Below are 26,442 nucleotides of genomic sequence, written 5' to 3' on the forward strand. Positions count from 1 at the left end.
TAAAGGAACTGTGGCAAAATGCCAGTCTGAAGTGAAGTGTATACAATCCAGGGAGACGGTGACAGCTAACCAGCTATCAGCTATCGGTTACAGTTTTAAGATACTGGCTAAACACACACACACACACACACACACTCACTCACTCACTCACTCACTCACTCACTCACATACTCACAAAGTTTCTAATGCAGAAACTAGTGGGAAGTTTTCAGACTGACAAACTTGTCACCGGAACTGAATATGCAAAAATAAAGAGCAAAACAAACCCGAGTCCAACCACCTCGTTAATAGCTGAGGTCTTTATTTCAATTTGTATGTACAGTAAAAGTGCTGCTGAGAATCTGCAGCAACCAGACAAAACAAAAATGTAATTCTCTCTCAACAATTAGCAGCTTAAGATCTATCAACTACAGTGTTAATGTTCACACGTTCACAAGTGTCATTTCTGTACTTTTCAATTCGTGCAAGTGAGTTTTTATTCTTACACACTTTGATAAAACACACTTACAGTCTAGTAGTCAATCCTACTGAGGGCATCACCCAGCATACACGACACACAGACAGAAATGTTAACTCTTAGAGCCACGTTCAAAATCCCCAGCTTCACGTGGGGGTGGGAACCATAATTTTACCTGTGTCAGTTTTTTGATAATATTTGGTTTTGTTTTGGATGCACATTTTCTGAGGTTGAAAGGCAGCTCCTCACTGGAGCTCACTTGGAACTCAGCATTTCATCTGACTGTACCTCAAAGGAATATGAAATCAGAAACAAAACCAAATACAGCAAAGACCACATGAAAATTATGCTCATTGTTACGACATGGCTAGCAAGGAAGGCTTGATCTGAGTTTTTCTTCGTATCAGATTTTTACCTCAATTGGGTGGAGGGGGTACAGGGGAGAGAGAAAACCCCACCCAGTCAGGCAAGTGTAAAATTTAACCTACTTTTGCTTCTTAAGGAGCCAGTGGAATAGAAAGCCTTCCTTGCTAGGATGCACTGAATATCTTTCCAAAGAACTGAAATTGGAGCAGACAGAAGTGCTGTTCAACTATCATAAAAAAAGGTAAATGTTAGTCACTCTACAACCTGAACAGAGTCACCCAGGCTACCATAGTCAGCCTCACACACCAGCACTAACCAGTAATCCAGGAATGCTTCATTTCAAATGGAATGCTTGTAGTCTTTAAAAGAGAAGAAGCATTAGAGTGACAAGTTTCCATCCACAGAACTGTTAAACCATTAGAGCGAGGTTATAGAAGAGCTTTGAATAGATAAGAGAACCCAGGAACAGTCACAATGCAAAGAAGCTCAAAGGCAGCAGGTATAGGCAGCACAAAGTGGAAGGAAGGCAAGAAAATAGATGCACGGTTACAAACAGCATTAAATGCAGACAACTGTTGGGCCTGGTGAATAATCAAGGGACAAGAGATCTAGAAAGCCATTACCGTGCCTGACCTAGCCTGGAGGTCCTTCCGAGGACATTTTGAGAATGGAGGATGGACAGTCAGCGCGGGCCTGTTTGGCTGGGAGCTCAGGGGGCTTTCCAGAGGCGAAAACCTTCCTTTGACAGAAACTGTCCCAAGGCAAATGGGAACAATTTCAATCCATCTAGCCAATGACTTCCAGTGCCCACAATACTTCGTAGTCTCTACACAGTTCACGGGACTCAGAAGTTCTGTCTTAGAAAAACTGGAGGATTGTGGCTAGAGCATCTTTCCAATAACTTTGTGGGACTGTCTTTCCCTCACTAAAGCACAAAATTAGGAAAAACTGTGCTAGTTCGACAAGGTCATGGTGTCCTTTGGCACTTCTGCCTAAAGTCACTGCAATACCTTTAGGCAAAGTTAACATTGTAAATACATAGGCTTGAGAACAATTTGTTTTTGGCCTGAACATAAATTGGTTCCAATTATTTTTTAAAAGAAAAATCACCCCTGTGGTGCCTGCTCTGGGCACTGATTTTGAGAGGTCAACAGAGCTAACAGGTGTACTACAATCATTGGGGGATGGAGTGAAGATTGGGGTACCTGAGTTAAAATATGAAAATGATTATGGAAACAACATGCTGTTTCTGAGAAGGCCAGCCTGCCAAGGCACAGGAGGCTGGAGCTGTCATGTAAGCCATCCTCTCAGACAGACAGGCAGTGTTAACCCAGTTCCAGAAGAATTTCCTGGTATAGGGGAGATGGGCAGGGCATGCTTTGCTACTCTTTTCAGGGCAAAGTATGTGCCCCTTGCTCATCACCTGGTTGCACAGAACAGAGGCCAAGAGGCAACAGCATTTGTGATTCAATACTATGAATACGAAAAGGTTGGCCAAGCTTTCTAGATAGGCTCTAAAAGCCCAAGTTCCGCCAGGATGGTAGAACTGGTTATAGGATGGCGAAGAAGGCTCAGTCCATTTTTCTAAACTGTCTATAAAGGTCCACTGAGCATAGTTATGTTAACAAGTCAGTTCAGATGAAGAGGACGCTGACAACATTTTACACCCCAAACGTGAGTCCTTCTAACCTGACATTTGCTTTTCTGCTCTTTAGGGAGAAATCACCTTCAGTTGATTCTCTTGGGCAGACAGAATAAAGCTTTGAAATTAAAGATGCTGGGCCCAAAATGCAGACAGAAGATTCCACATCACTTTGGTTTCAGTAATTAGGGGGTGTTAAAAAATGAACTAAGAAAACACAAGGAATTGTTTATGACTCTCATAGTACAGTCTCAATTTTTCCTACAGATAATCCCAGCCCAAAGTCACTGGGTAAACATATTGTTGGGGCAAAAAAAATCTCTACCCTACCATGCTGGCTTGTGGAAACAGCCTCCCCCTCTCCCTGCGCACCCCTTTCCTCTCCAACCAAGCCAAGCCCATAAAGTGGTGGTGTGGGGTGGCAGGACACCAAAAAGCAGTAGCAGCAGCCAGAGGATGGAGTTTAAGCTGGGTCTCAAAACAAGGGTGTCAGAGGGTGGCATTTACAGCAAGTGTTCCTTTACTCAAATTGTTTCAAGACAAGAGGGAGCAGCACACTTAAATATCCACACATTTCTTCATTTAAAAACATCACTTCTTTATTTCAAAGGAAAAAATAAAAGACCCTCCCAACCCTTTCCAAAAAAACCCAATAATAATAATAACAATAATAAAAAATCCTATTAGAAACCATAAGGAAGCACTGAGAGTTTGAGTATTACATTCTTCAAGTATGCTGTTCAGATTTTTTGTTTTTTAAATTGGTGACTATACACATATTTAAAAAAACCTTAAAAGTGCGGCCATGGGATTTGCTTAAAGTTAAGTATTTAGAGGGCTACTTCAAAATACTGTAGTAGGACTGTGCAGTGATCCTTTGGGGCATGATGCTCTCACTTGTGTATCCTAGCAAAGGTTAAGGGACCAGGTTCAAAAGTGATCATACTTCCAGGGTTACCATGAGTGGCCAACTTGGGTGAGAAAGCCAGGGAGATCCATGTGTTCTTCCACGGACAAGGAAAATCCACCCTGAATCCAGAAATTCAGACATGGAATGTGGTAGGACTTCACAGTAAAGTTAGTCTGGGAGGGGGAGAGGTGGTGAGCCCAGACAAGGCAGGGTGTTAGGTTTAACCGGTTTCCCTAATCAGGTTTTCGCATCTTTTTAGTGGATTTTAGTGCAGTCCTTCAAGCCACAATTTAGAATGCCCTTCAGTGTGCTCCAGATTGTTGGTTCATGTTAAAGGACTGTTTAAGATCTGCATCCCAAGGAAAATCATGCTACATAAAAATGATCCAAGATTTTTGCCCAAAAAACTTCTTGGATAAAATCTAAAAAATACTATTGCAATTGCGTCTTTTGAAGAAAAAAACATTATTCTAAATGTAAACAGATTCACTCAACTCTTTTGTTGTTGTAGAAAACTTCAGAGTAGGTAAGTTGCTGTCTAATTCTTCGCCGCATGCACTCGCCAGAGGGTAGGGGAGCACTGCCTTCTTGTGCCAGCATCATCTGGAGGAGGAAAAGAACCGTTCCACGTAGCTGAAGAGGGCATCCCAGTGCTTCCAGAGAAAGGCAATGAAAACCACAAGGAATAAAGTGCTGAACGTCCTGTTGCGAGTCTTCATGAGGGGAACCACGCAGTTGGCTACCGTGGAGACAAAGACCAGAAGGACTGCCATGACCGCCAGGAGGATGTTGATGAGTTTGCCCAGAAGGTTCCGGGCAGTGGCATTCTCCAGCCCTTCCAGCTGTACCACCTGCTGCTGCTGCTGCTGCAACTCCATCTTGGAGATGCGGGTCTGGCACGCCTCCAGGGCCTCCTGTGGGCCAGACAGGGAAGAGTTAAGCTTTCTGCTCACAAGTACTCTGAATAGCTGACATGCCCCTTGGGCAGGCCAGATGCATCTTGAGCCATGCCAATGATTTAAAATATGCTAGAGTCTTGAATGTGAGAGGCCAAATGCATAACTCACAATTCAAGTAACTATTATACACCTAAACTGCCTTCCATCGCATTCCTGTGGGACAGCTCACAGGAAGCAGTTGCCACAATTAGATTTGGTCTTGAATATTTTAATAACAAGATCTCAAATACATGATTTTGTTTCTCTTTTCTTCCATTTAAAAATTATTAAGTTGCACAGGACACACATAATTGTTCAACATAAAAACATTTCAAATAGGACACAAAGGCAGTCTCTCTTGGTATTTTCCTCAGTTCCAGTCCCTGCCCTTGACATAACTCTGTCAATTTGGTGTGTGTTCATCCTTTCACCCGTGTTTAAGTCTATATACATATGTCCCTAGGGATATGCGTGGAATTATTTAAAAATTGTCTGCCTTAGTGAAAATAGTACCATACCCTAGGACTGATCCACAGCTTGCTTTTTTCACTTGACAGCGGGTCCTGGAGATCTCTCCGTGTCAACGCGTAGAGGCCCACCTAGTTCTTTTTAACGGCTACCTAGCATTTATAGTTTGGATATGTCACAGTTTATTCAGCCAGTTCCCTACTGGAGAGACATAGGTTATTTCCAACTTTCCCACTATAACAATGGAGAGGTGAACATTCTTTGGACATCCCTGTACACACTACCTGGTGTTTTTCAAGTTAAATAACTCCCTGACATCAGGGGAAAGGGCTCCCTGCTCTGTCTTCTTAAGAAGAGTTGATCTCTGTGAAGAGGACAGACACTATGCCCAAACACTTGACCAAACATTTCAGGTGGTCTGCTCCTCTCAAGGCCATAATCTTGACGCATGAGTTTATATAAAATTTACCATAACACTCAGAGGACAGAACCTATTTCCTTAGCAATGGTCAGATACCCTCCAAAGCTCAGCAGTGGTGGGAGCCCTGGGTTTTTCTGATCTTGGTTTCAGTGGGCCCTGGTTTCCTGGGATTTGAGGTGAAGGCTAGGCAACTTCAGACTGAAGCTAAGCTAGAGAATGGACATACAACAGATACATTCCAGCCCAGAATGACCTTGGGGAAAAAAACTAAAACGTAAGCAGAATTCCGGGGCATGGAGAAGATGGCATCTGGGCAAATGATCTAGACATTCACTTGATTCTTTGTAATAAAAGTTTCCTGGACCAGTTCCCTTCTCTAAGACTAGTTTATTTCAAGATGCTTTCATATGAAACCACCAACTGTTTTCTTAGAAATATCTCCCAAATGGGATGAGTAAAAGTTAAATATCGTGTTTTCCCAGAGATTAAACTAGAGGAGTATTAGCCTTAAACTTTATTGCCTCCTGTGTTGCTCTTGTAAACTGCCGGGCAGTGCACCCGTAAAAGGTTTGGATTTGGCAGCTAGCACAAAAGCCCCCTTTACCATAGGAGAAGATAGGTAAGATGGCCCTGAGACGTGTCACAGCAGCTCCTGAAGCAGCAACGGACAGACGTAGCACATGTGCTTTTCCATGTACTGAGACAACTGTGATCCTAAGAAACATTTCCTAAGAACGCAAGCAAGCATACCACCTCCAAATGGCATAGACTTTTGAGAAATGCACCGCATCTGAAGAGCAGGCATATTACAGTTGGTATAAGCTTCTCAATATTCTACCCTCTCCATCCTTTTTTCCCCTAAACATTTTTTTTATTGTGGTAAAATACACATAAAATTTACCACTTTAATCATCTTAAAGTGTTTAATTCAGAAGCATTTAGTAAATTCACAATGTTATGCAACCATCACTACTATTAAATTCCAGAACATTTTCATCATCCCCAAAATAAACCCCTACCTTTTACCTATCACTCCCTTCCCCCTTCCCTTAGTTTCGGCAACCACTAACCTACTTTCTCTCTCCACAGATTTGCTTATTTTAGACATTTCTTATAAATGGAATCATACACTATGTGGCCTTTTGTGACTGGCTTCTTTCACTGAGCATAATGTTTCAAGGTGGATCCATATTGTAGCATGTATCAGTACTTCATTCCTTTTTTTCTTTTTTTATTGTGGTAAAATACGTATAACATAAAATTTACCATCTTAACTATTCTTAAGTGTACAGTTCAGTGGTATTAAACATTTATAATGCTGTGCAACCATCACCACCATTTATCTCCATAGCTTTTTCATCTTATAAAATTGAAACTCTGGACCCATTAAACAATAACCCACCCCCCATCCCCCTAATGCCTTAGCCCCTGGAAACCAACATTCTACTTTCTGTTAGCCTTTTGCTTTTACACCTGATCCTTCATGCTAACCTGAATGTCCCGAGCCCGTTCATAGGACTGATATGCAATTTTCTCTTCCATGCTGGCCAATTCCTGCTTCAAGTTCAAGATTTCATTCTGGTGGAGCTCTGTTAGGTCATTTAGTTGTTCTTCTAATCGTTCACATCTAAGAAGGGGGAAAAGTTAAATTTTTTATGCATTCTGTATTTTTCTTGGTATTATTCACATCCAATCCCCAAAATCCATTCTGCAAAGGAAGAAAATAAAAGCACAAAGAAATTAAGTGAGTGGCCTGAGGTAACAGGGCATGCTAGTGGGTACAGCTCTTAGTGCCTGGAATGGACAGCTTGTCACAAGGCCATATCATAGCAGCAACATGGCTCTTCCACATCTCTCAACACACGGTATTTGTAGTGAGGCCAGCAGCCCTGATTAGCTTTAAGCATACCCATTATAAACGAGGCAGTTCTTATTCTGCTCTGAGCAGTACATGGGAGAGGCAAAAACTACAGCAACATTAAGCGGGTCTTATCAGAAGATAAACAGCACATAAATGGAAACTGACCTTCTGGCAATCACCAGTAGCTTATTCCAACACCCGGCAGGTCACTCACCTGTATGTTCATTATTCAGAGCCCATCATCACTATAGCCAAGCACAGTGTCTGTGACAGTGTCAACAGATATTTACTGAGAGCCTTCTGTGTGTCCGGTATGTTCAAAGTGCTGCGGACACTGTGGTAATAAGCAAGACAGAACGCCTGCCCTCAGTTTACGTTCTGCAGTCGGGGTGGAAGGCAAGAAAACCAAGATGACCGTAGGCATGGATAAGTAAACCAGGAAAGATCAGTATGGGCATATGGCAGAGTGCCCAGCGGCTGACGAAGCTGGAATGGTCAGGGAAGGCCTCTCCCCCATTCAATGCTCTAAACAATGAGAGCTGAAACCTGAGTGATGACATGAAAAAGCCCCGTGAAGCTGTGAGGGGAAGAGTATCTTAAAGCAGAAGGAATTGCAAGTATAAAGGTCTCAAGATGGGAATTAGCTTGGCAGGTTTTAGGGACAAGAAGTAGGGACAGTGTGGCTGCAGGTGAGTAAAAAACTGTGAGAATGCAGGGAGATAAGGTTACTCAGGAGGAAGGATCATTTTGTTCATCTTGCACCTCTAGCATTTAGGACTACATATGAAAAGGTTTATTCTACATAAATATGGGACCTGGGCAGGGCATCTAAGGACCAGTAGGATTGGAACAGTTTTAAAGGACGAGATCAGAGATTCCGGGTGGAAAAAGAACACAGGTAAAGGACAGGAGGTGGAAATGTATAGGCTAACTGGAACAGTAGACCTAAGTTGGAGAAAAAAAAGGAAATTTGCCCGTAAAAGGTAGGTAGGGGAGTGGAGATTCTGGAATAGACAGTACAAGGGCCCAAAGCACACTGCTGGGCGGGGGTGGAGTGCGGTGTGGTGACATGATGAACACGGTGTTTTAAGAAACTGGGTTGTCTGCTAGTGGTGAAGCTTGGGGCAGGTTGTGGGTGGAGTTCAAGGAACCAAAAAAGGAGCTAAGTAGGTAGGAGAAAGGTTGACGACTACACACTAAGAAGCCTAGAAAGGGAAGAATAAAAACAGGTCTAGCTTAGGGCTAATAGAATGGAAGCGTCTCAGTCAGACAGAGGGCTCATCCAAACAGGAGAATATATACAGTTGGGGTTCCACATCCTGCAGGTTCCACCAACCTCGGAGTGAAAATATTTAGGAAAAAAAAATTCCACCAAGTTCCAAAATGCAAAACTTGAGTTTGCTGTGCGCCAGCAAATATTTACATAGCATTTCCATTGTATTAGGTATTATATGTACTCTAGAGGTGATTTAAAGTATGTGGGAGGATGTGCATAGGTTATATAAGGGACTTGAGCATCTGCAGATTTTGGTATCCATGGGGGTGGAGTAGGGGGAATGTGTGTCCCGGAACCAATGCCCCGCAGATGCTACCGCTGAGTGCTGCCCAGGCAAGCACACACCTAACACTAGCATGTGAGTCTCAGCAGACTTCGTATTAAAAAAATAAAAATGTCAGAACAAACTCAAACATTTAAAACTACCCTCCCTTTTCCTCTTGTTTTTAACCACATGTATAGTACACAAACTTTTAAGGAATACATGCAAGTTCTCTGTTCAAGGTAATTTTTATGTGGTGACATCACCAACATTCTCCCTTCTAATAATTGTATAATGAATAATTATATTCATTTATATCCTAAACTCCATTCCTTCGCTATGAAACAAGGATTTAAAAAAAAGGTGCAGCTGACCCTTTTTACTATGTTACTGAATCCTATTTAGTTCTCCTGTGTCCTTGATAAGAATCTTTGTGCTGCTTTCTTTCCCACTGAAACTGTCACTGAAGTGACTGAACAATTGATCAGAAAGGTTTCCACTTTTTGTCTGTAACTAGGGCGGATTCTCTGTGACTCTGCCTTTTTTTTTTCACTTTATCTGTGACCCTGGGCATGCTCAGAAACAGATGCCACCTCTGGAGTTGATTTTCCACCAAATTTTAAGTTCAACAAATGCCACAAGATTATGTTAATATATTGTCTTTTTATGATTGTCCTATTAAGCTCATCGTTTGTGGTGTTTTCAGTGTTCGATGATTTCGTTATTCTTTCTCCTCACCAGAGAGGGGCTAGACACTTTTTAAAAGTGGTGTTCCATTGTGTCAGTCCCTTGGGATTTAAGGGAAGGGCTGGGCCTGGCAGCAAAGAACTGTCCTAAGCTAAGGATTAATGTGGGGTGGCAGGGAGGGGAGCCTGGTGGTAGTGGCAACCAGCCTGCATGCTGATGAAAGCAGACCCAGATGACATCTTTGGCATGTGTTCCATAGGCTACCACCTCAACCCCTTAGCCCACAAATTGTATAGTCTTTCAGGCCTTTCAGGAATGTTGGAGAATCTTATTTGATATTAAACATGGCTCACAAATACCATTAGAACAAATTAAAAAGTAATAGCAGCAGCTACCATTTATTCAGTGTCTACTATGTAAATTAACTTCCACAACCCCAAGAAGGGAGTAGGTATTATCTTCACTTTACAGATGAGGAAGCTGTAGCTCAGAGAGGTAAAGAGACTTGCCCAAGGACACACAGAAATTAAGCAGGGGAGCAAAGATTTGAATCCAGGTTGGTTTGACTTTAAAGCCAAAGTTCTTAACCTCTGTGCTATGATGCCACTTTGAAACAATTCAAGAAGCCCAGATAAACTAATTCCCTTCATACGTAAGAAATGTGAGTCAGGTCTAAAGCTGATCCAAATCACATAGCCACAGAGGGGCCTGGACAGTACTACACTGATGTGATGGTTTGAAGCTTTATGTCAAGGTGGAGTCAATGGGAGGAGGAGTGTAAAAAAAAGATTATGGACCTAGAATAAGAAAGAAGATAATAACAAGTGTCGGTGAGGACGTGGAGATTTCGAACCATGGTATACTGCTGGTGCAACTGTTCTGGAAAACAAATTTGGCAGCTCCTCAAAGAGCTAAACATAGAGTTACCATATGCTTCAGAAATCCCACTCCAGGTATACACCAAAGAGAAATGAAGACTTATTTCCACTCAAAATTTGTACACAAATGTTCATAGGAGCATTATTTATAATGGCCCCGAAGTGGAAACAACTATCAACTGGCGAGTGGATATATAAAGTGTGGTCTATTCATACAATGCAGTATCACTTGGAAAGAAAAAGAAACGAAGTAATGACACATGCTACAATATGGATGAGCCTTGAAAATACTATGTTAAGTGAAGCATGCCAGTAAGAAAGACCTGAAAAATGTATGATTCCATGTATATGAAATATTCAAAATAGGCAAATCTATAGAGACAGAAAGATTAATGGTTGCCAGGGGCTGGGGCAGGACTGAGAAGATTGGAGACTGATGAAAATGTCCTAAATAGATTATGGTGATGGTTGCATATATCTATGAATATACTAAAACAATTGACTTGCATATCTCAATAAAGCTGTTAAGAAAAATTATGGATGCCTGTAGTTTACTTTGAAATGCATCAAAAAAATACAACAGATAAAGGATGGACAGATGGAAAGATATACAATAAGACAATATTGTAAAATGTAGAATCTAAGAGGTGGGTGTATGGATGTTCACTGTACAATTTTTTTCAAGTCTGCAGTGTGTTTGAAAATTTTATAATAAACATTGGGAAAAAATGATTATAGGTGTTATAGCCAGGAGCACTTGGGTTTGATTCCTGGTTCTACCTCTCAAAGTTGCATAGCAAGTTCCTTCATCTATAAACTGAGGGTAATAATCTCTACCTTGTATATGCATTTGAGTACACAGGAGGTGTTAAAAAATGTCTCTCTCCTTTCCATCTTCACAGTCTACTAAGAACACACTGGCCCTTTCGAAAATGTTTCTACTGCATAATGAAGAAGGCATCGCGTGAGTACGTGCTCCCTGAAAGGAATTCATGGGCAATTTGAAAACCTTTTTAACTAACCAAATATTTCCTGTGGTGACTGACTCATGGCCTTAGTCTCATCTTAGGCTCATCGGCAGTCCACGTCACTGTGCTAACTACAAAATAAATCCAGTATCTCACACCCTGTTTTACATGTCTCTAAGATGATCACTATTTCACATACCTCCCCCTTCCCCTTTAGAGTTGTTAAAATCAGTAGGTTACAAAGAGAAATACACCACAAACAGTTAAAGTATTGTTTGAAAGATAAAAATAAGTTCCCTGACTATAAAGAATCTTAAATTCTAGGGATGAGAAAAAGCCTACTTAAATCTCTTTCCATCAAGGAACTATTTCTACAACATCCCTGACAAGCAATCTCTCTGTGAACACCTCTAGTGGCAGGGTATGGTTTTTCCTAAGGCAGTTGTTTTCACTGCTAGATAGATACAGCTATCCATCTAAAACTGAACTAAAACCTAGCGACTCATAACTCTCACCTCAAGCCCCCTCTCTCATCTACATTACCTGTGATACCTGCATTCAGCAATAGGAGATAGTTTCCTATGGATTTCCACACAACTAATCCCTAAAGTCCTGACCGCACACGCATCTGTCAGTATCATTTTTTTTTTTTTTTTTTTTTGCGGTACGCGGGCCTCTCACTGTTGTGGCCTCTGCCGTTGCGGAGCACAGGCTCCGGTCGCGCAGGCTCAGCGGCCATGGCTCACGGGCCCAGCCGCTCCACGGCACGTGGGATCCTCCCAGACCAGGGCACGAACCCAGGTCCCCTGCATCGGCAGGCGGACTCTCAACCACTGCGCCACCAGGGAAGCCCTGTCAGTATCATTTTTGAACTCAGGCTGCTAACTGGATTCTTTCAACTCATCTCTCTTGCCTTATGTTATTTGTAAAGATAAGCCTGTCTTCTATTCCACTTGTCTTCATCCTGGGTGAAGACACAAAAGGCAGGAGGTAAGGGCAAGGCCACTCAGAGCTTAGAGTTTGCTGCTAGAGAGTATCTCAGCCCCTAAGCCTGCTAACTGTCCTTGCTAGGGTGATATACATTTTGTTGTATATCATAAAAGGTCAGGTGAGAAGAAGAAAGAATAAGTCAGCCTATTTTGTAATTTTTGCCTAGGGCTCAGGAATTTCATACATAAACCTCTAATTGAAAAGCAAAATCGCATTTGCATTTGTGTTTTATTTATCCTCATGCTCTTGTGAGCACCCATCAATTTAAGGGGACAGGAATAAAGTGAACAGAAACTTGCCAGGTGGCAAGTGACAGGCAGATTAGGGTATAAGAAATGTTTTTGCTCCCAAACTTTTAACACTTTAACATTCCTTTGAAATGCAACCCTTGAATCCTATATTCTCTTCCAGAATTTTAGATCCAAATTGATGTAGACATTAAGAATTTTCAATATATATAATTTTAAGTCCCTACCTTAATTAGATTTACCAACACGCTTTATTGATTTCTTTCACCAATGGTGTGAGTTCATGTTTTTTCTTCTTGAAATATATCCTGTAGTATTTCTTTCAGCAAGGTTTTATAAGAGGTAATTTTTATCTACATGAGTCTGAAAGTGTCTTGATTTTATCCTCTTCCTTGAATAATGAATCAGGTGGACAGAGCAGCCTACATGTAGTTATTCTTCCCTAGCACTTGGAAGGTATCATTCTGTTGTTCTCTGGCAGTATAATGTCTCATTTATTTCTGTTTCACAGTGGGTTTCTTTCATCAACTAGATTTCCTTATGACATCTGCAGCTTTTGTTTGAGAGTATTTTATGGAGTTCCCTCCTGCATGTATCTCTTTCAGGTTCCTTTTTGGGCTGTTTCATGGCTTTGGGTTGTGACAAAACATGTTTTGGATACTTACACCTATGAACAGCTAAGATGATTTATTAAATAACACCTGAGGCTGCCCCTCAGATTTTTTAACCCATTTGTGAAAGGAGAAATTCTATAATTATTTAATGCTATGCATGAGTATGTAATACTATATATAAATAATGGAGTACTTGCAAAAGTCCTCAGCACTTGTTTCTAACTCTTGAAGCTTATAAACCAATGTTTGTCATATAATGGTCATTAACATGTCACAGATTCTGGAAGCCATTTTAGGACCGAATTTTGTTCACTCCACATATCTAAAGGCTCTCCACCTTCACTGCTTCTGCTTTGCACCTTCTTTTGACTTAGGGATGTTTTTATGCTGTGTTATGCAGTTTGTACAAGCCGATGTATCAGCTCATCCAGGTTTTGGACTCAAATCCTGGCTCTGCGACACACTGGTGTGAGTGACCCTGTTCATCTGTTAAGAAGAAATCTATCTACGCCAAAGGGCAACTGTGTGGATTCCATAGGAGGTAGATGCCTGGCAAAAAAGGCTACAACCCCTAGGTGAGGTGGTTCAAAGGCACCGCTTGTCGACTGCCATGTGATCCCAAGTACTACTATATGGCTCCACTGTTCACGGCTTCCTGCTTCTGATTTTTTCCTCTAATCCTTCATTTCTTCATCTATCTCCACATTCTCAATTTCATATATTCTGGAATTTTCATTGTTTCCAGTATATTCATGTTGTTTTTTCTATGACATCACACAAATGGGCACACATTCTGTCCTTCTCAACTCTGGGCACAAGCCTCTTCTTACTTCCTCACCAGCAGGGCCAGCACAAGCATACAAATGGCTCCTGCCATTATCTGGCTCAAGTCTGCCAGATAATTCAACTAGTTCCATTCACTGGCCTGTTCCAAGCTGTCCTTTAAATTGATAAAAACCTCCTATCTACCTTCCTTTCATGGCATGTGTTTTGTATGTGTGCGAAGGAAAGTCTCTTAAATAAATTTTAGCTGATCTTTGCAAATCTTCAGAAAGAGTTGCGTAGAAAGTGCTAATCCTTACCATGGATTACCATACCCTTGTAGAAAATGAAGTCTTTCAGAAGTTGAACAATTTACTCACAGTTACGTGGGAATTAACAGCAAGATCTCCTCAAGCTGAGTCTTCCTAAATGGGAAAAACTCCAATGGGGTAATTATCGCTCCCAAAGATAGCACTTTATTAGCAAATAGTTAAATAGCAAAGTAGCATTTCGGTAAGTAAAATGAGCTCCATTTTCCCACAGATGAAACACAAACAAGTTAGGAGACTTGCTGAGGTGACACAAAGCTGCAGAACTCAGGGGTGAAGCAAAACCCACAAAGGGTCCAGATGAAACAGCCCCATTAATTCATCCACTAATGACTACCAGCATTTACTTTCCTCTTCAAGTCATAAGAATTACCTGGAGAATGATGGCTTTCTGAAAGAACAGAAAAGTTGAAGCTGTTATTGTGTAGCTGTAACCCTATGACACTCACACAAACAGTTGTGTTTGCGTTACCATAGTAAGCACCTCCAATCTGCAGGAAACATCAGGGAGGAGACTGAGAAAGCCATAAAATTTGAGGCTTTTGCAAAACATGATGAACAAAGAGGTTGGCAAGATGCCCCTGGTGTCCTGCAATGCAGTCTTCTGGGTTGCCTCAGTACCCTGAAAAAACTGTACTGGCTTGTCATTATTAAAACACTTTCCCTAATTTTTTCACCTGGGTCACGGAAGTTTGTTCCTCAGCTCTTTTCACAACCTCACGACCTGCAAACTGAAAGCACAAACCTGACCATGCTTAGCAATTTCCAATCAAACATTTTTTCAGTGTTATCAGCCTGAGTGGCTTATGTAATCCACGTGTGAAATTACGGTCTGCAAACAGGCTAACACAAAGAGCCCAGTGAAAATGATGTGGTGTTATTTGGGGTGGAGGAGTGTGTGTGGTGGATGAATTTGGGGTTCAATCTAACCTACTCAATCACTGTAAGCATCAAAACATCAGCACCAAAAATAACAATAACAACGACAGCTACCCGGTGTCTGCCTCGGAGGAACTCAAATTCATGATGACATTTCTCCATTAATCCTCACCTCCTTCCTCTCTGGGACGTACTTCAAATTATAATTAAGAAATGGGAGACTGAGAAAAACGCTGCAACCTTCCCCTGTTAGTGAGGTGCAGGGAGGGTCTGAACTGCTTGGTTCACGCTACCTGTTTTTTTGCGGTACACGGGCCTCTCTCTGTTGTGGCCTCTCCCGTTGCGCAGCACAGACTCCGGACGCGCAGGCTCAGCGGCCATGGCTCACGGACCCAGCCGCTCCGCGGCACGTGGGATCGTCCCAGACCAGGGCACGAACCTGTGTCCCCTGCATCGGCAGGCAGACTCTCAACCACTGCGCCACCAGGGAAGCCCAACGCTACCTGTTTTTTAGATTTGTTTTATTGTTGTCTTTTAACATCCCCCCATTAGTCAAACGCAAAATCTGAATAACAAAAGGAAGAAAATACTTTCCACCAACTTCCTACTCCTCCCGTTTTTAATATTCTAAACTCCTTTGCTCACTTTACTTTCTAGTGTTTACTTCCTGTCTAAATTCTAAAATGGAGAAGCCAGATACCTAGGGAATTCATAGAAAGGACACCTCCATTCTCTCATTAAATATTAACACCAAACCAGCAAAGGGAAAAAAGGGAAAGTAAATTTGCGTATTTCATATGTGATTCATATGTGATTTCATATGTGATTTTTTAAAATCAAGAACTCCCTGTAAGGGATTTTAACCCCTTCATAAGACACTAATTAAAACTCTCTGGACATGAAGGGGGGGTGTTTTTGATCCTACTAGTATATGATTTTGACTGGCACATGCTTTCCATGTCATTCCATCTGGAACAAAAAGTAGCATGAGATTAATATTCTCATTTTGAGACTTTTTACTTAAAGGTCCTTCCTCAATCATTACAACTCAAAGGGAACATAGACAGCTAAATATGATTTGAGCTTAACTATTAGTAAACAGAAAGCTTGAACACTGTGAGATCTTTTTTAAAAAAGGAGGTTATATTATATTTGGGCAGGTGAAATTCTTACCCCAGAAGCAAAACCTGCTCTATCTACAAAGTATTAAAACACATCCAGATTTTGTTGTAGGTTTACAATTCATAAGTGAATATGGGTCTTGGAAAGTGAAAATTCCAAATGGTCTTAGAAATTGATCCAATTTCATCCACTGGATCAGTCAACACAGTAGTCATCTTCCTAGATCAAAGATAAGCCAGGGCTCTTTTGGGTCAAATTCCTGACAAATGAGAAATTTTGGTGAGTGCACAGGTTGCTTCACTTAATGCACCTCTGTTTGGGTGTGGCTCAAAAGTCTGCAGCCACCTCTGAGAGCCAGTGGTGCTTCCCTAGTTGGGCAATAGGTCACTAGGACAGGATGGCTGAAGAATCCTGTACAACAGGTATTGAGAGAAACAGGAAGAATTAGGTCCCAGGGCTGACTGACACCAATAGGCAACTATGAAAGCAGTCTACTGTATTATTATTTCCCAAGTGCATACCGGAGACCTGAGGTAGTTTCTGCCAGTGTTTGACCAGAATGGACAGACATAGCTGGGGCAGGAGATTATGACATGAAATGGGAGCTTGAATACACTCCTGGCTGAACTGGGGAAAGAAAGTGAATTTTCCCTCCTTACCTTTTGTTACCATACTTGTGTTGAAGCCCAAAAAGAGTCTAGTAAACACTGAACTAGCTAGCCTTCAGTTGAAAAGGAAAAAGCACAGAATCAGTCCCCAATTAACAATCAGTCCCCCAAACTTTCAGGAGAGGCAGGGCATTATCTTAAAGTCAAAAAGCAGCAGATGCCTAAAGCATATAGGGAATAAATAAAGGCTATAGGGGCTTTCTGGGCAATCTGCAGACTTGGTAATGACAGCTTTCTAATATCCTGCCACTTCTCAGACCATATCAGGTGCTTCCACAAACATTATCTCATTTAATAATCTCAACAACCCTGTACAATAGATACCATTACCCTGTTTTTACAGCGGAAACTGAGACTCGGGTGAGTTACATAAGGTCACACTGCTAATTAGTATCAGAACCGGCAGGAAAATTCAGGCTTGTCCAACCTTAATTAATTAATGAAGTAATTAATTTATTTGCTCTCCTTCTCTTCCCCTGTTCCTCCTTCCTCCCTCCCATTCTCCCTCCATTACCTCTTCAGTGGCTAAACTGGGAAGAGCCTATCTGTATGAAAGATCTCTTCGATGGAAGGTCTTACCCTTCTTATGAAGCATCTATTATGAGCACCTCTCAACTGGGCTTTTTTTCCTCTTATAAATGAAGAACTAATTTGATCCAATATTTTCAGTTTCCATTTCAAACGTATGGCCAAACTTAGTCTACATATCCTCTGGAGAGTCTCAGATCAACTTACAGTTGACAAAGAGGTCTAACACACAGAATACGGGGCTAACATAGCTATATCTGACCATGTCTGTGTCTTATGCCCAGTGATAGTAAAAGTTCATACTTAAACAACAATTTCTTTAGTTAGAACTCCAATGGCCTGTGCCTAACTGGGTGAGCCTAGTTACTGACTGTTCTACTGCATGTGATGACTGCTCATGGTGACTGCCTCCTTCTGTATTTTTGCTCTTATGACTCAGTGCAATTTAAAATATCCCTGGGCTTAATACAAACAGTCTCAGAAGCCGATTTCCAAAGAACACTAATCCCCTTAAAATAGAAGCTTTCAAATGGCATTACTGTTCATCAACACCAGGAGTGTTTTCAGCCTGCCTAGCATGACACTGCTCTCTATACAGGCAGTAGCTGAGTAAAATTCCGGGCCAGATTCCCTAAGGGGAAAACTACAAAAGGAACCTGTAAAACTGTTGATGAATTGTTTTCCTAGTTCTCTCCTATTTTCAATGCATTTTGCCACAGCTGAACTTCTTCCTACTGTAGCTCAATACAGGATACCCACTTTGGGAACAGACTAATCCTCCAGCTTTTAGCAGCAAGTTAAATATATGTTAAACCATTTTACTGTGTGACCTGGCAAAAGTCACTTTATCTCTCTGGGGCTCAGTGTACTCATCTGTAGAATGAGATTAAACTAGATATCTAAGGGCCCCTTCTATCTCTGAAGTACTAAAGTGAACCCTGTTGCCACTAACAAATCTGTAATAATGCTCTAATGGGATGAAGAGATTAGCTGGATAAGGAGAATCTGAAGTCAGCACAGATCCCATCACTAAAAAAAAAAAAGTCTAATTCTTGTCTCCTACCTTCCCAAATTCATGATCCCACTTATATCTAAGAGTCCAATACAAAGCTCAAAGACTAAGTACCTAGTTACTGTCCCAAGGTTGAGGTGGAGTTCAGATCCGAGCTCAGCTACAATGACTTCCTGGGCTAAGTGCATGTGGGTGCTGAAGAAACACTCTTCCGTCATGGTGCAATCACGTGGGTGCTGAGAGGTTTCTGAATGCTTCTGATTATTCCAAAGTAGATGGTCTTGGGCAAAACTCTTTACCCTGGTGCTACTCACTGGGGTAGAGACCAATGGGAAGCACATTAAGTGAGTGACAGTGTTGAGAAGGGCCTCTGAAAAGGGGGAAATCAGGACGGGGGTGGAGGTTTACTTAAATAGGGGTCCCCTATTACTTACCTACACCTGAGAAAACTAGTGTAGATACTAGCTTGAGAAAACTTTCTAGAACTTGTGCATTCACAGAATTTTACAGAATATGTTAAAACAGGGACAACTTTTAGGAAAATATACACTGTGACCTGGAAAAGGCCTAATACCTCTTGCTAATAAAGTCAATGCTTCTTAGAGCTAGACTATAGGTTAGTTTTTCAATCATACAGATGTCAGGTTTGAGTTTGGGAAAAAAACTTGTTCTGGTATGAAAAGAACACAGGCTTTGGAGTCAGATAAAACTGGGTTTGATTCCCGGCTTTACCACTTAGAGAGTAATCTTTGGCAAAACTTAAAAACCTCACTGGGCCTCAATTTCCTCATCTGTAAAATGGGGTAGTACAATGCACCTGCAGGGACATTGTGAGGATTAGCAAATATACATGAAGCATCCAGCACTATGCACATCATAGAAGTTTAGTGAGAGAAGCTGCCAGAGGTAGAGTCCTCCTCCTCCTCATTTAATACTGTGCATGGCCTCCCTCCTGTCAACTCAGATATTAGTAAAATAAACTACAGCAGAGAAAATAAGCAGAAATGCATCTAGAGCAGCCATGTATGCGTTAACTGGTTTCTCGGTCACAGAAGAGTCCCTTAAGTCCATCCCTCCCTACTTCCTTCCTAGACAAAAAGCCAAGCCTGTAACAGAGTAGAAATAGAAATTAGCAAAGAGAGGCTGCTGCAGGCAGCTGACTAAGAGTGCGGAGAAGATGTGGAAAGGAGAAAGAACAAACTAAAAAGGCAGACGACAGAAGTTTAAAAAGCAAGCTGCCTAGGACCATTTATTGCAGAGGCATGTAAGCTGACACCCTCACTGAGCTGAGAGTATAGCTCTAAGAACACTGTTTTTTTTTTTTTAACACTACTGTTTTAAGCTATTTCCAATCATGTTAGGCTCAATGTAACTACTCTGTTAAAAGAAGGTAGAGAAATTCTGCAAAAACACTTAAAATGTTAAAAGTTTTGGTGCTTAAAAGAATAAACTACAATCTGTGGGGAAAATCTCACTTATGTAGAACAGTTCAAAGACCAACAAAATTAGATAAATATATTTACCGTGTAAAGACATATGGAACGGAGGAGAAATCCCTTACTGCTCTATACATGGAAATACTGGTGCGACGAAATAGTTGAGTAAAACAGTTGTGAGTTTTCCACTGCTTTTCTTGGGAAAAAAAAAGATTCAAGATTCTGTTTTAAGGAAAGACCATTTTCAAGCTGCAGTGATTTGACAGTCAGATTACACATCACATTATGTATCCCTCTCGCCCCCTCTGTTTTTGAAAATTCACAAGTTTCCTTTATTCTCTCTTCATTCCATAAAACAAGTCATTCACTTACTACCAAGAACCCAAAATGCAATGAAAGAAATGCACTTCTCCTTAACGTCATACGTGGCTTGGACATGATTCTTTTAATGAGGTAATAATGAGGACCTAAACTTCTGTCCTGTCTGTGAATTATTTTAAATGGATACAAAGGAGGCCTTGGGAGACTCGTTTTTCCTCCCTGATTTTCTCACACTGGCCTACACCTGACTTGAAGACGTAACAAACTCTATATGAGTTTTAAGCTCTGGAAGAATTTAAAAACTGGAATGTTTTGCTATCTTTTCAAAATAAAGGGGTCAAAACAACTGACCGTGGAATGCCCAGGTCTCCATGTTCAGAGGGGTGTATTTTAATAGCAGCAGTAGCGGCTGCTACCTAACATCAATCAAGCACTTACCGGGCCAGGCACTGAGCTATGTGCTTTACATAAATTATTTCATTGAAATGGCACAATAATCTTATGAAGGACTATTATTATTTCTATGTTAGAGATGAGAAAATCAAGACTTAGAGAAGTTAAGAATCTTGCCCAGTTTTCAAGATTAGTAAGTGGCAGAACTAGAATTTGAACCCGGGAGTTAGGCTTAATGTAGTACAAAGGACCAGGTGTTTTATTTTTAGAGTCCATCTGAGTATTAGATTGCTCGCTGCTTTAGAAATTGTCTTCTGAGTATATTAAAGAATATACAACACAATGAAATAAGAATAGTCATATACTTGCTTTTAGAACTTCATTTCTCTCTCCCACACTTCTCTGTTCTTCTCCCTTAAGTCTTAAGTCAGAACCGAAGGACGGAAGAGTGAAGATAAGAGGTAGGACTGAGTGATTGATTAGCATTTTCTCCATCTGAAAACAGCTTGCTGAGGTAGCTCCTTTCAGAGCTAATTGATACACACAAACAATTTATTTCAGGCCCTGAAATTATCTCATAAAAGTAAGCTTAAAAAAAAATCACTTTTATTATATATTTTTTTACAGGCGGTAAAGGGACCTTAAGAGACTGTCTGTTCAATCCTTGACATTATAGTAAAAGTACTGAGGATTCCCTGTAGATCGTAACTGGGACAAAACCACAATCCAGGCATTTCAGGGCCTAACCTGTGGCTGTTCACAGGCTGTGTGGCTCCTGTAATATTGGCCCTTAATCTGTATCAGTGAGGTGGCCTGGCTCTGGCTGACAAAGTGTGGATCTGAATGAGTACTCCACGTGGATATTATTTCTATCTGCACGTGATGGAAGCAAGGGGAAGGGACACACATTTGGAGAAAAGCTTAGAGTGCTCTAATGTGAATACAGTTTGTAATGTGAAACACAAAAAAGAGACCAGCTTCTACCTTTAGCAGATTATGACTCAAAGCACTTAGTCCTTTGCGAATTCTCTAACTATTGTAGAACGATTTCATGTTTAAGTCCACTCTCGTTCAAACATTTGCCAATTCATAAAAGTAACAGACAGGCTTATCTGGATTTATTTCCAGTCTAATCTTTCTATACCAATTGCCCAGATAAGTGTGTTTAAAGTCAAATATCTACAAGGTTCATTACATTTTGGCTGGGCTATATCTCTGATTTCTACAGAGTTCAGAGGGCTATAGATCTTTTAAATTCAATGTATTATAACTATAGGCTGCAATTGTTTGTGGTTCTGTGATTATAAATAAGTAGGTGGAATGCCTTAGAAAGCTTGGGTTTCATTTGAAATTTGAAGACTAGAGGGCTACAGTAATCATTAACCCCTGACTGAAACACTCCACTCGTGTGTGATCTTGGGAGTCACTTAACTCTGCTTGCCTCTCTTTTGCTCTCTATGATAAGAACTCATGCAAACATCACGTAACGTATCTAAAGTGCTGTGAATACTCCAGAGAAAGACACTGTACCAAGACCTTTTAAAGCTACTCCCCAGTATCCAAAGGGAGGGGAACCTAAACATAAATAATTGAGGATTTTAATTCCATGTAACTTACCTATATCGTTCCTCCTGTAAGGCCTGCATTATTAAGGAGTAGTCCCTCTGATAATGTTCCTTGAGGGTCTCAAAGGATTCCTCTAGTCTGGCCTGGGTCTCCCGGATCTCCTGGATCTCATGTAGTAGTGCATCAAATCCTGAGCTCTGCATGTCCAGGGTGTTTGTTTTGGAGCTGGATGCTCCTACAGCAATGCCTCCAGTGGTGCTGTTGGCTCCCACTGAGCCTGACGTGGCACTAGAACAATCTTCCTCACTACCATATTTGGGGCTGGACTGAAAGTTTGAAATTACTCCCAAAGCCTTTCCCGCATCATCCACTTGCCCTTCCTCTAAAGAGTCCTTCAGGTTAGGGATATTGTCTGCACTGCCAAACTTATTCCGAATTAGTGAAGCGATCTCTCTGGGCTTAGAGACCACGGCCCCTGCTGCTGAATGGGTTGCCTGGGAGAAGCTGGAGAGTCCACCTTTAACACTGTCCACTACACCTTCACTGAAGCCGGTCACCTTTGCTCCCACATCCTTCAGACCCTGGTGCATGTCCCTGAAGACGTCCTTTGGCTGCCGGGGGATCCCATTCTGCTCCACCTCTCGGAGCTTCCTATGGTAGTGCTCAAGCTTCTTTTGTAGTTGGAGGATGGTCTGGGCAGATTTCTGGTTCTTCTTCTCAAAAACCTGCTTGATACGGGCGGCCTGCTGCTTGTCCGCACTGTTGGCAAGCTTCAGGTACTCGGCAACGTTGTCGTCCCGGGCTGTTTGTGCAATTTTGATTTGTTCTGTGAGCTTCAGGATCTTCTGCTGCAAGTGAGCAATAGCAGCCTTTGTGCGCTGAGGGTCTGGTGTTCCATCCACAGCGTCTGTGTGGAGGTTGCCATCAGTGCTGGAGGCCACCGCACTGGAAGTCTGGGGGAGGCTGCTTACTTCCAACCGCTCGATCTAGCATAAAAGCAAGAGGCGGATGTTAGAAGGAGCCCAAAAGGAGTAGCTCTCCAGAATCAATGGGCCCAAATGTATTGAAAATTTACTTACTCAGCACAGATAGCTGACCTAATTCCTCCTGTCCTGTACAAGCCCCATCTCCCTCTTGGATACTGTCCTCATACAAGTACCCTTTGCTTTAAGCATGAGTTCTATTTAAGTCTTTTGCTTTAAACAAAAAGACTTACACAAGACATAAACTGGGGGTATTCTTCCTTTGCTAGAGGATTTATTACAGTATTTCTTTAAATAATAAACCTCTCCTAGTGGGTTTAAAGCATGAATTAATTCACAAACATTCAACACACATATTTTTGTTTAGAAGCATATCTATGTACAACAAGGTACATCTGTATTTCAATTTAATTATATGAATATCATCTTAGTATTCAGACATCACTGTATTCCAATTCATGCTTTCAGATTACGGTCATCTGAAAATGTTGGCGAGAAAAGGTAATTTAAGTGGCTAGATATAAAAATCCAATTGTTATCACAGTGTCTTTTTATCAAATCATGTCAAGATTGATGCAATCATTCTCTCTGTTCTATTAGGGGCACTTAATGGGTAGCTGCAGACAGGTGAAGGAGGGAATGGGAGGGTACTGCTGAAAGGGCAAGGATGAACGTGGTATGTTCTTGAGAGTTCAAATCCCAAATCACAAGTAAATGTGATAAACTTAGGCAAGATAACATAGACAGTCAAGGACACAGACAGTAAGAGGTTAGTAATTAACAAGTCAATGACGAAGTTCAGACCTTTTGAAGCTCAAATTTTGTGAGTTCTATCTAGCAAAAGATTCTTATTAGGCAAGGGACTCCAAAACACATACAATGACTATCCTCTGGTATGCATGAGTGATCATTCAAGGAAGTTGAAGAAAAAGACAAATTGTTCAGATTTGAAAACTTACACTATAATGCTTCAAAGCCATTAGCCAAAGCTAAGGGGAGGTCATGTTTCTCTAACTCAGGAGAAAGAAGTCCTTCAAGAAGGCACCCCTGGGTGTGGCTTGTGGTGGTGAATTAGGGAAGGGCCCATGGAAAAAGGCTTTAGAAACTTACTCTCTATTGAGTAGTAACCGAAATAAATAATAAAATAACAATTGCAGGGAAACAAAAATTCCCAGTAGGAGTGACAGTGTACAAGTTTACCATCCCGGAGACTAAGGGCACACTCTTTTCCTTGGTTCCCATCCCTAATCTGTCACCAGTAAACAATCTGCTAGGAAGAACTATATGTAGGTTACTCTCATATTTTAAAAAGTTGAATTAATTCTATAATGACAATAATAAAACAAATCTGAAATATTCATGAAATGCTGATAATTAACTTGTCAGTCTAGAGATGCATTCTCCTTTTTTCATCTTGGCTGTATCTCCTCAGTTTTACCGTCTGAGCACGGACTATGCCGATCTCTAAAACACATTTAGTTCGTTACTGGATTCAATATATTACTACTAATGTGAACAGAAACAATATTATTTTCCTTCTAGATGAACAAACGTGAAATACTGTACATTTAAATAAAAGCAAAAGAATAATTTAAAACTGAAATGAATAACAAAAATGACATTAGGCTCCACTAATAAAAAGAATATGCAGAATAGTTAGGGACTAGCACAGTAACTGTTTTGTGTCACTTCTCCATCTGTCCTGTTCATCTTTAGGTGCGTGCTAATAAGCAGTGAAAGGGCCAGAGGGAAGGCAGCAGAAGAGAGGATGAGCCAGAGTTCCAGATAAACCAAGTCGCCAAGACTTGCAAGAGAAGCTCCTGGAAACCCACTCTCTTCAGTTCCTTCGGTTCACTCTCTTAAGCTGTACAGAGTTCCCATTGTGTGATTTTCCTTCTGAGTGGAATTTCAGATCCCATAACTATAGTATGTAATATGACCCTGATTGTGTACTTATGTTTAATAGCTCAAAATCTACCACGGTATAAAAGGAAAGCAATATGAAACGTCTCTGGGCTTCCCTGGTGGCACAGTGGTTGAGAGTCCGCCTGCCGATGCAGGGGACACGGGTTCGTGCCCCGGTCCGGGAAGATCCCACATGACGCGGAGCGGCTGGGCCCATGAGCCATGGCCGCTAAGCCTGCGCGTCTGGAGCCTGTGCTCCGCAATGGGAGAGGCCACAGCAGTGAGAGGCCCGCATACCGCAAAAAAAAAAAAAAAAAAAAAAAAATATATATATATATATGAAACGTCTCTAGATCTAAGACTACAAGCTTATGCATGGTCTAGTTTTCTTAGGTTCTTTCTTATTACTTGAATATCAACTTATATGCATTCTTGTTGTCTAAAGAAGTGTAGACATGGAAATCAAGTTTAACTGTTACTCTGGAAGGACAGAAATTGATCATACTGTTCAAAAGATGGCTTTGGGACTAGAATCAAGGTTTGTTGTTGTTTTCTAAATTATTATTTATTTATCAAAAAATAGTTGATTTACAATGTTGTGTTAATTTCTGCTGTACAGCAAAATGATTCAGTTACACATATATAATACATTCTTTTTTTTATTATATTTTTTTCCATTATGGTCTATCACAGAATACTGAATATAGTTCCCTGTGTCATACAGCAGGACCTTGTTGTTAGAATCAAGGTTTGATTACATCTCTAAAATTGAAAAAACCTGAATAAAGTTTCAATATAATTATTTACAAATCATCAGTTTAGATGTGTCTTTATTTCCCTGCACAGTAACTACAGAAATAAACCAGACCGTCTTTACTCCGTCTTCTGTCCTACCTGGCTGTTCGGAGCCCCACTATGTCCTTCCAGTGTGTGACTCCCACTTAGAATCATCAATATGGCTGCAAGAGCACAGCTGACAGAATCCACTGTCCTTGGCCTTGAGAAAGAAAGCTAACCCACAGCTTCAGCAGGAGGGTAGTTTACACTGAAACCATGAATCACTGGATTACTCAGTAACTCCTCCCAATCCTGGCAGGCACTGTTCTTAAAAAGGAAGGCGAGAGAGAGCAGGAAATCAGGAGAGGAGAGGAGGGGAGGGGAGGGGAGAGAAAGAGGAGGAAAGAGAAAGATATATTGAACTACAGAATTATAGGACGGGGGTTGTGCATACTCTCTCGGTATCTTTTGAATTATGAACAAAGTCCTTGGTGGCCTGAATACTTAGCACTGGAAGGGCCTGACTTAGCTTTGAGTTGTGAAGGTACCAAGTGAAAAGTTCTCTTTTCCAATAGTCTTTGCTAGCATACTAGGCTATCCACATAAAACAACATAAAATTAGATTCCTACTTCACTCCAGACAAACAACTATTGCAAATTTGAAATGTATAATTGCAAATGTGAAAAGCAAATTTAAAACCTTTTAGAAGGCAGTACTGGAAAATAGGAAAGGGTTTTCTTATACAGGAAAAGGCATAGATCAGAAAAACAAGAC

General features: G+C 41.1%; 1 protein-coding gene across 6 annotated transcripts in view; it reads right to left on the minus strand.

Annotated features, from left to right (window-relative positions):
• Positions 1-281: 281 nt before the first annotated feature.
• Positions 282-26,442, minus strand: part of TMCC1 (transmembrane and coiled-coil domain family 1) — a 219,999-nt gene continuing 193,838 nt past the window's right edge. For all 6 annotated transcript variants that reach the window (XM_060023100.1, XM_069541172.1, XM_060023097.1 and 3 more), the window contains 3 exons: positions 22,054-22,988; positions 6,694-6,829; positions 282-4,289 (listed from right to left, as the gene is read on the minus strand). In XM_060023100.1, coding sequence (XP_059879083.1) covers positions 3,975-4,289; positions 6,694-6,829; positions 22,054-22,988 — 1,386 coding nt within the window. In that variant the 3' untranslated portion in view covers positions 282-3,974. The remainder of the gene's footprint in view (positions 4,290-6,693; positions 6,830-22,053; positions 22,989-26,442) is intronic.

The sequence above is a fragment of the Delphinus delphis genome, chromosome 10 (genome assembly GCF_949987515.2).
Source record: "Delphinus delphis chromosome 10, mDelDel1.2, whole genome shotgun sequence".
NCBI lineage: Eukaryota > Metazoa > Chordata > Mammalia > Artiodactyla > Delphinidae > Delphinus > Delphinus delphis.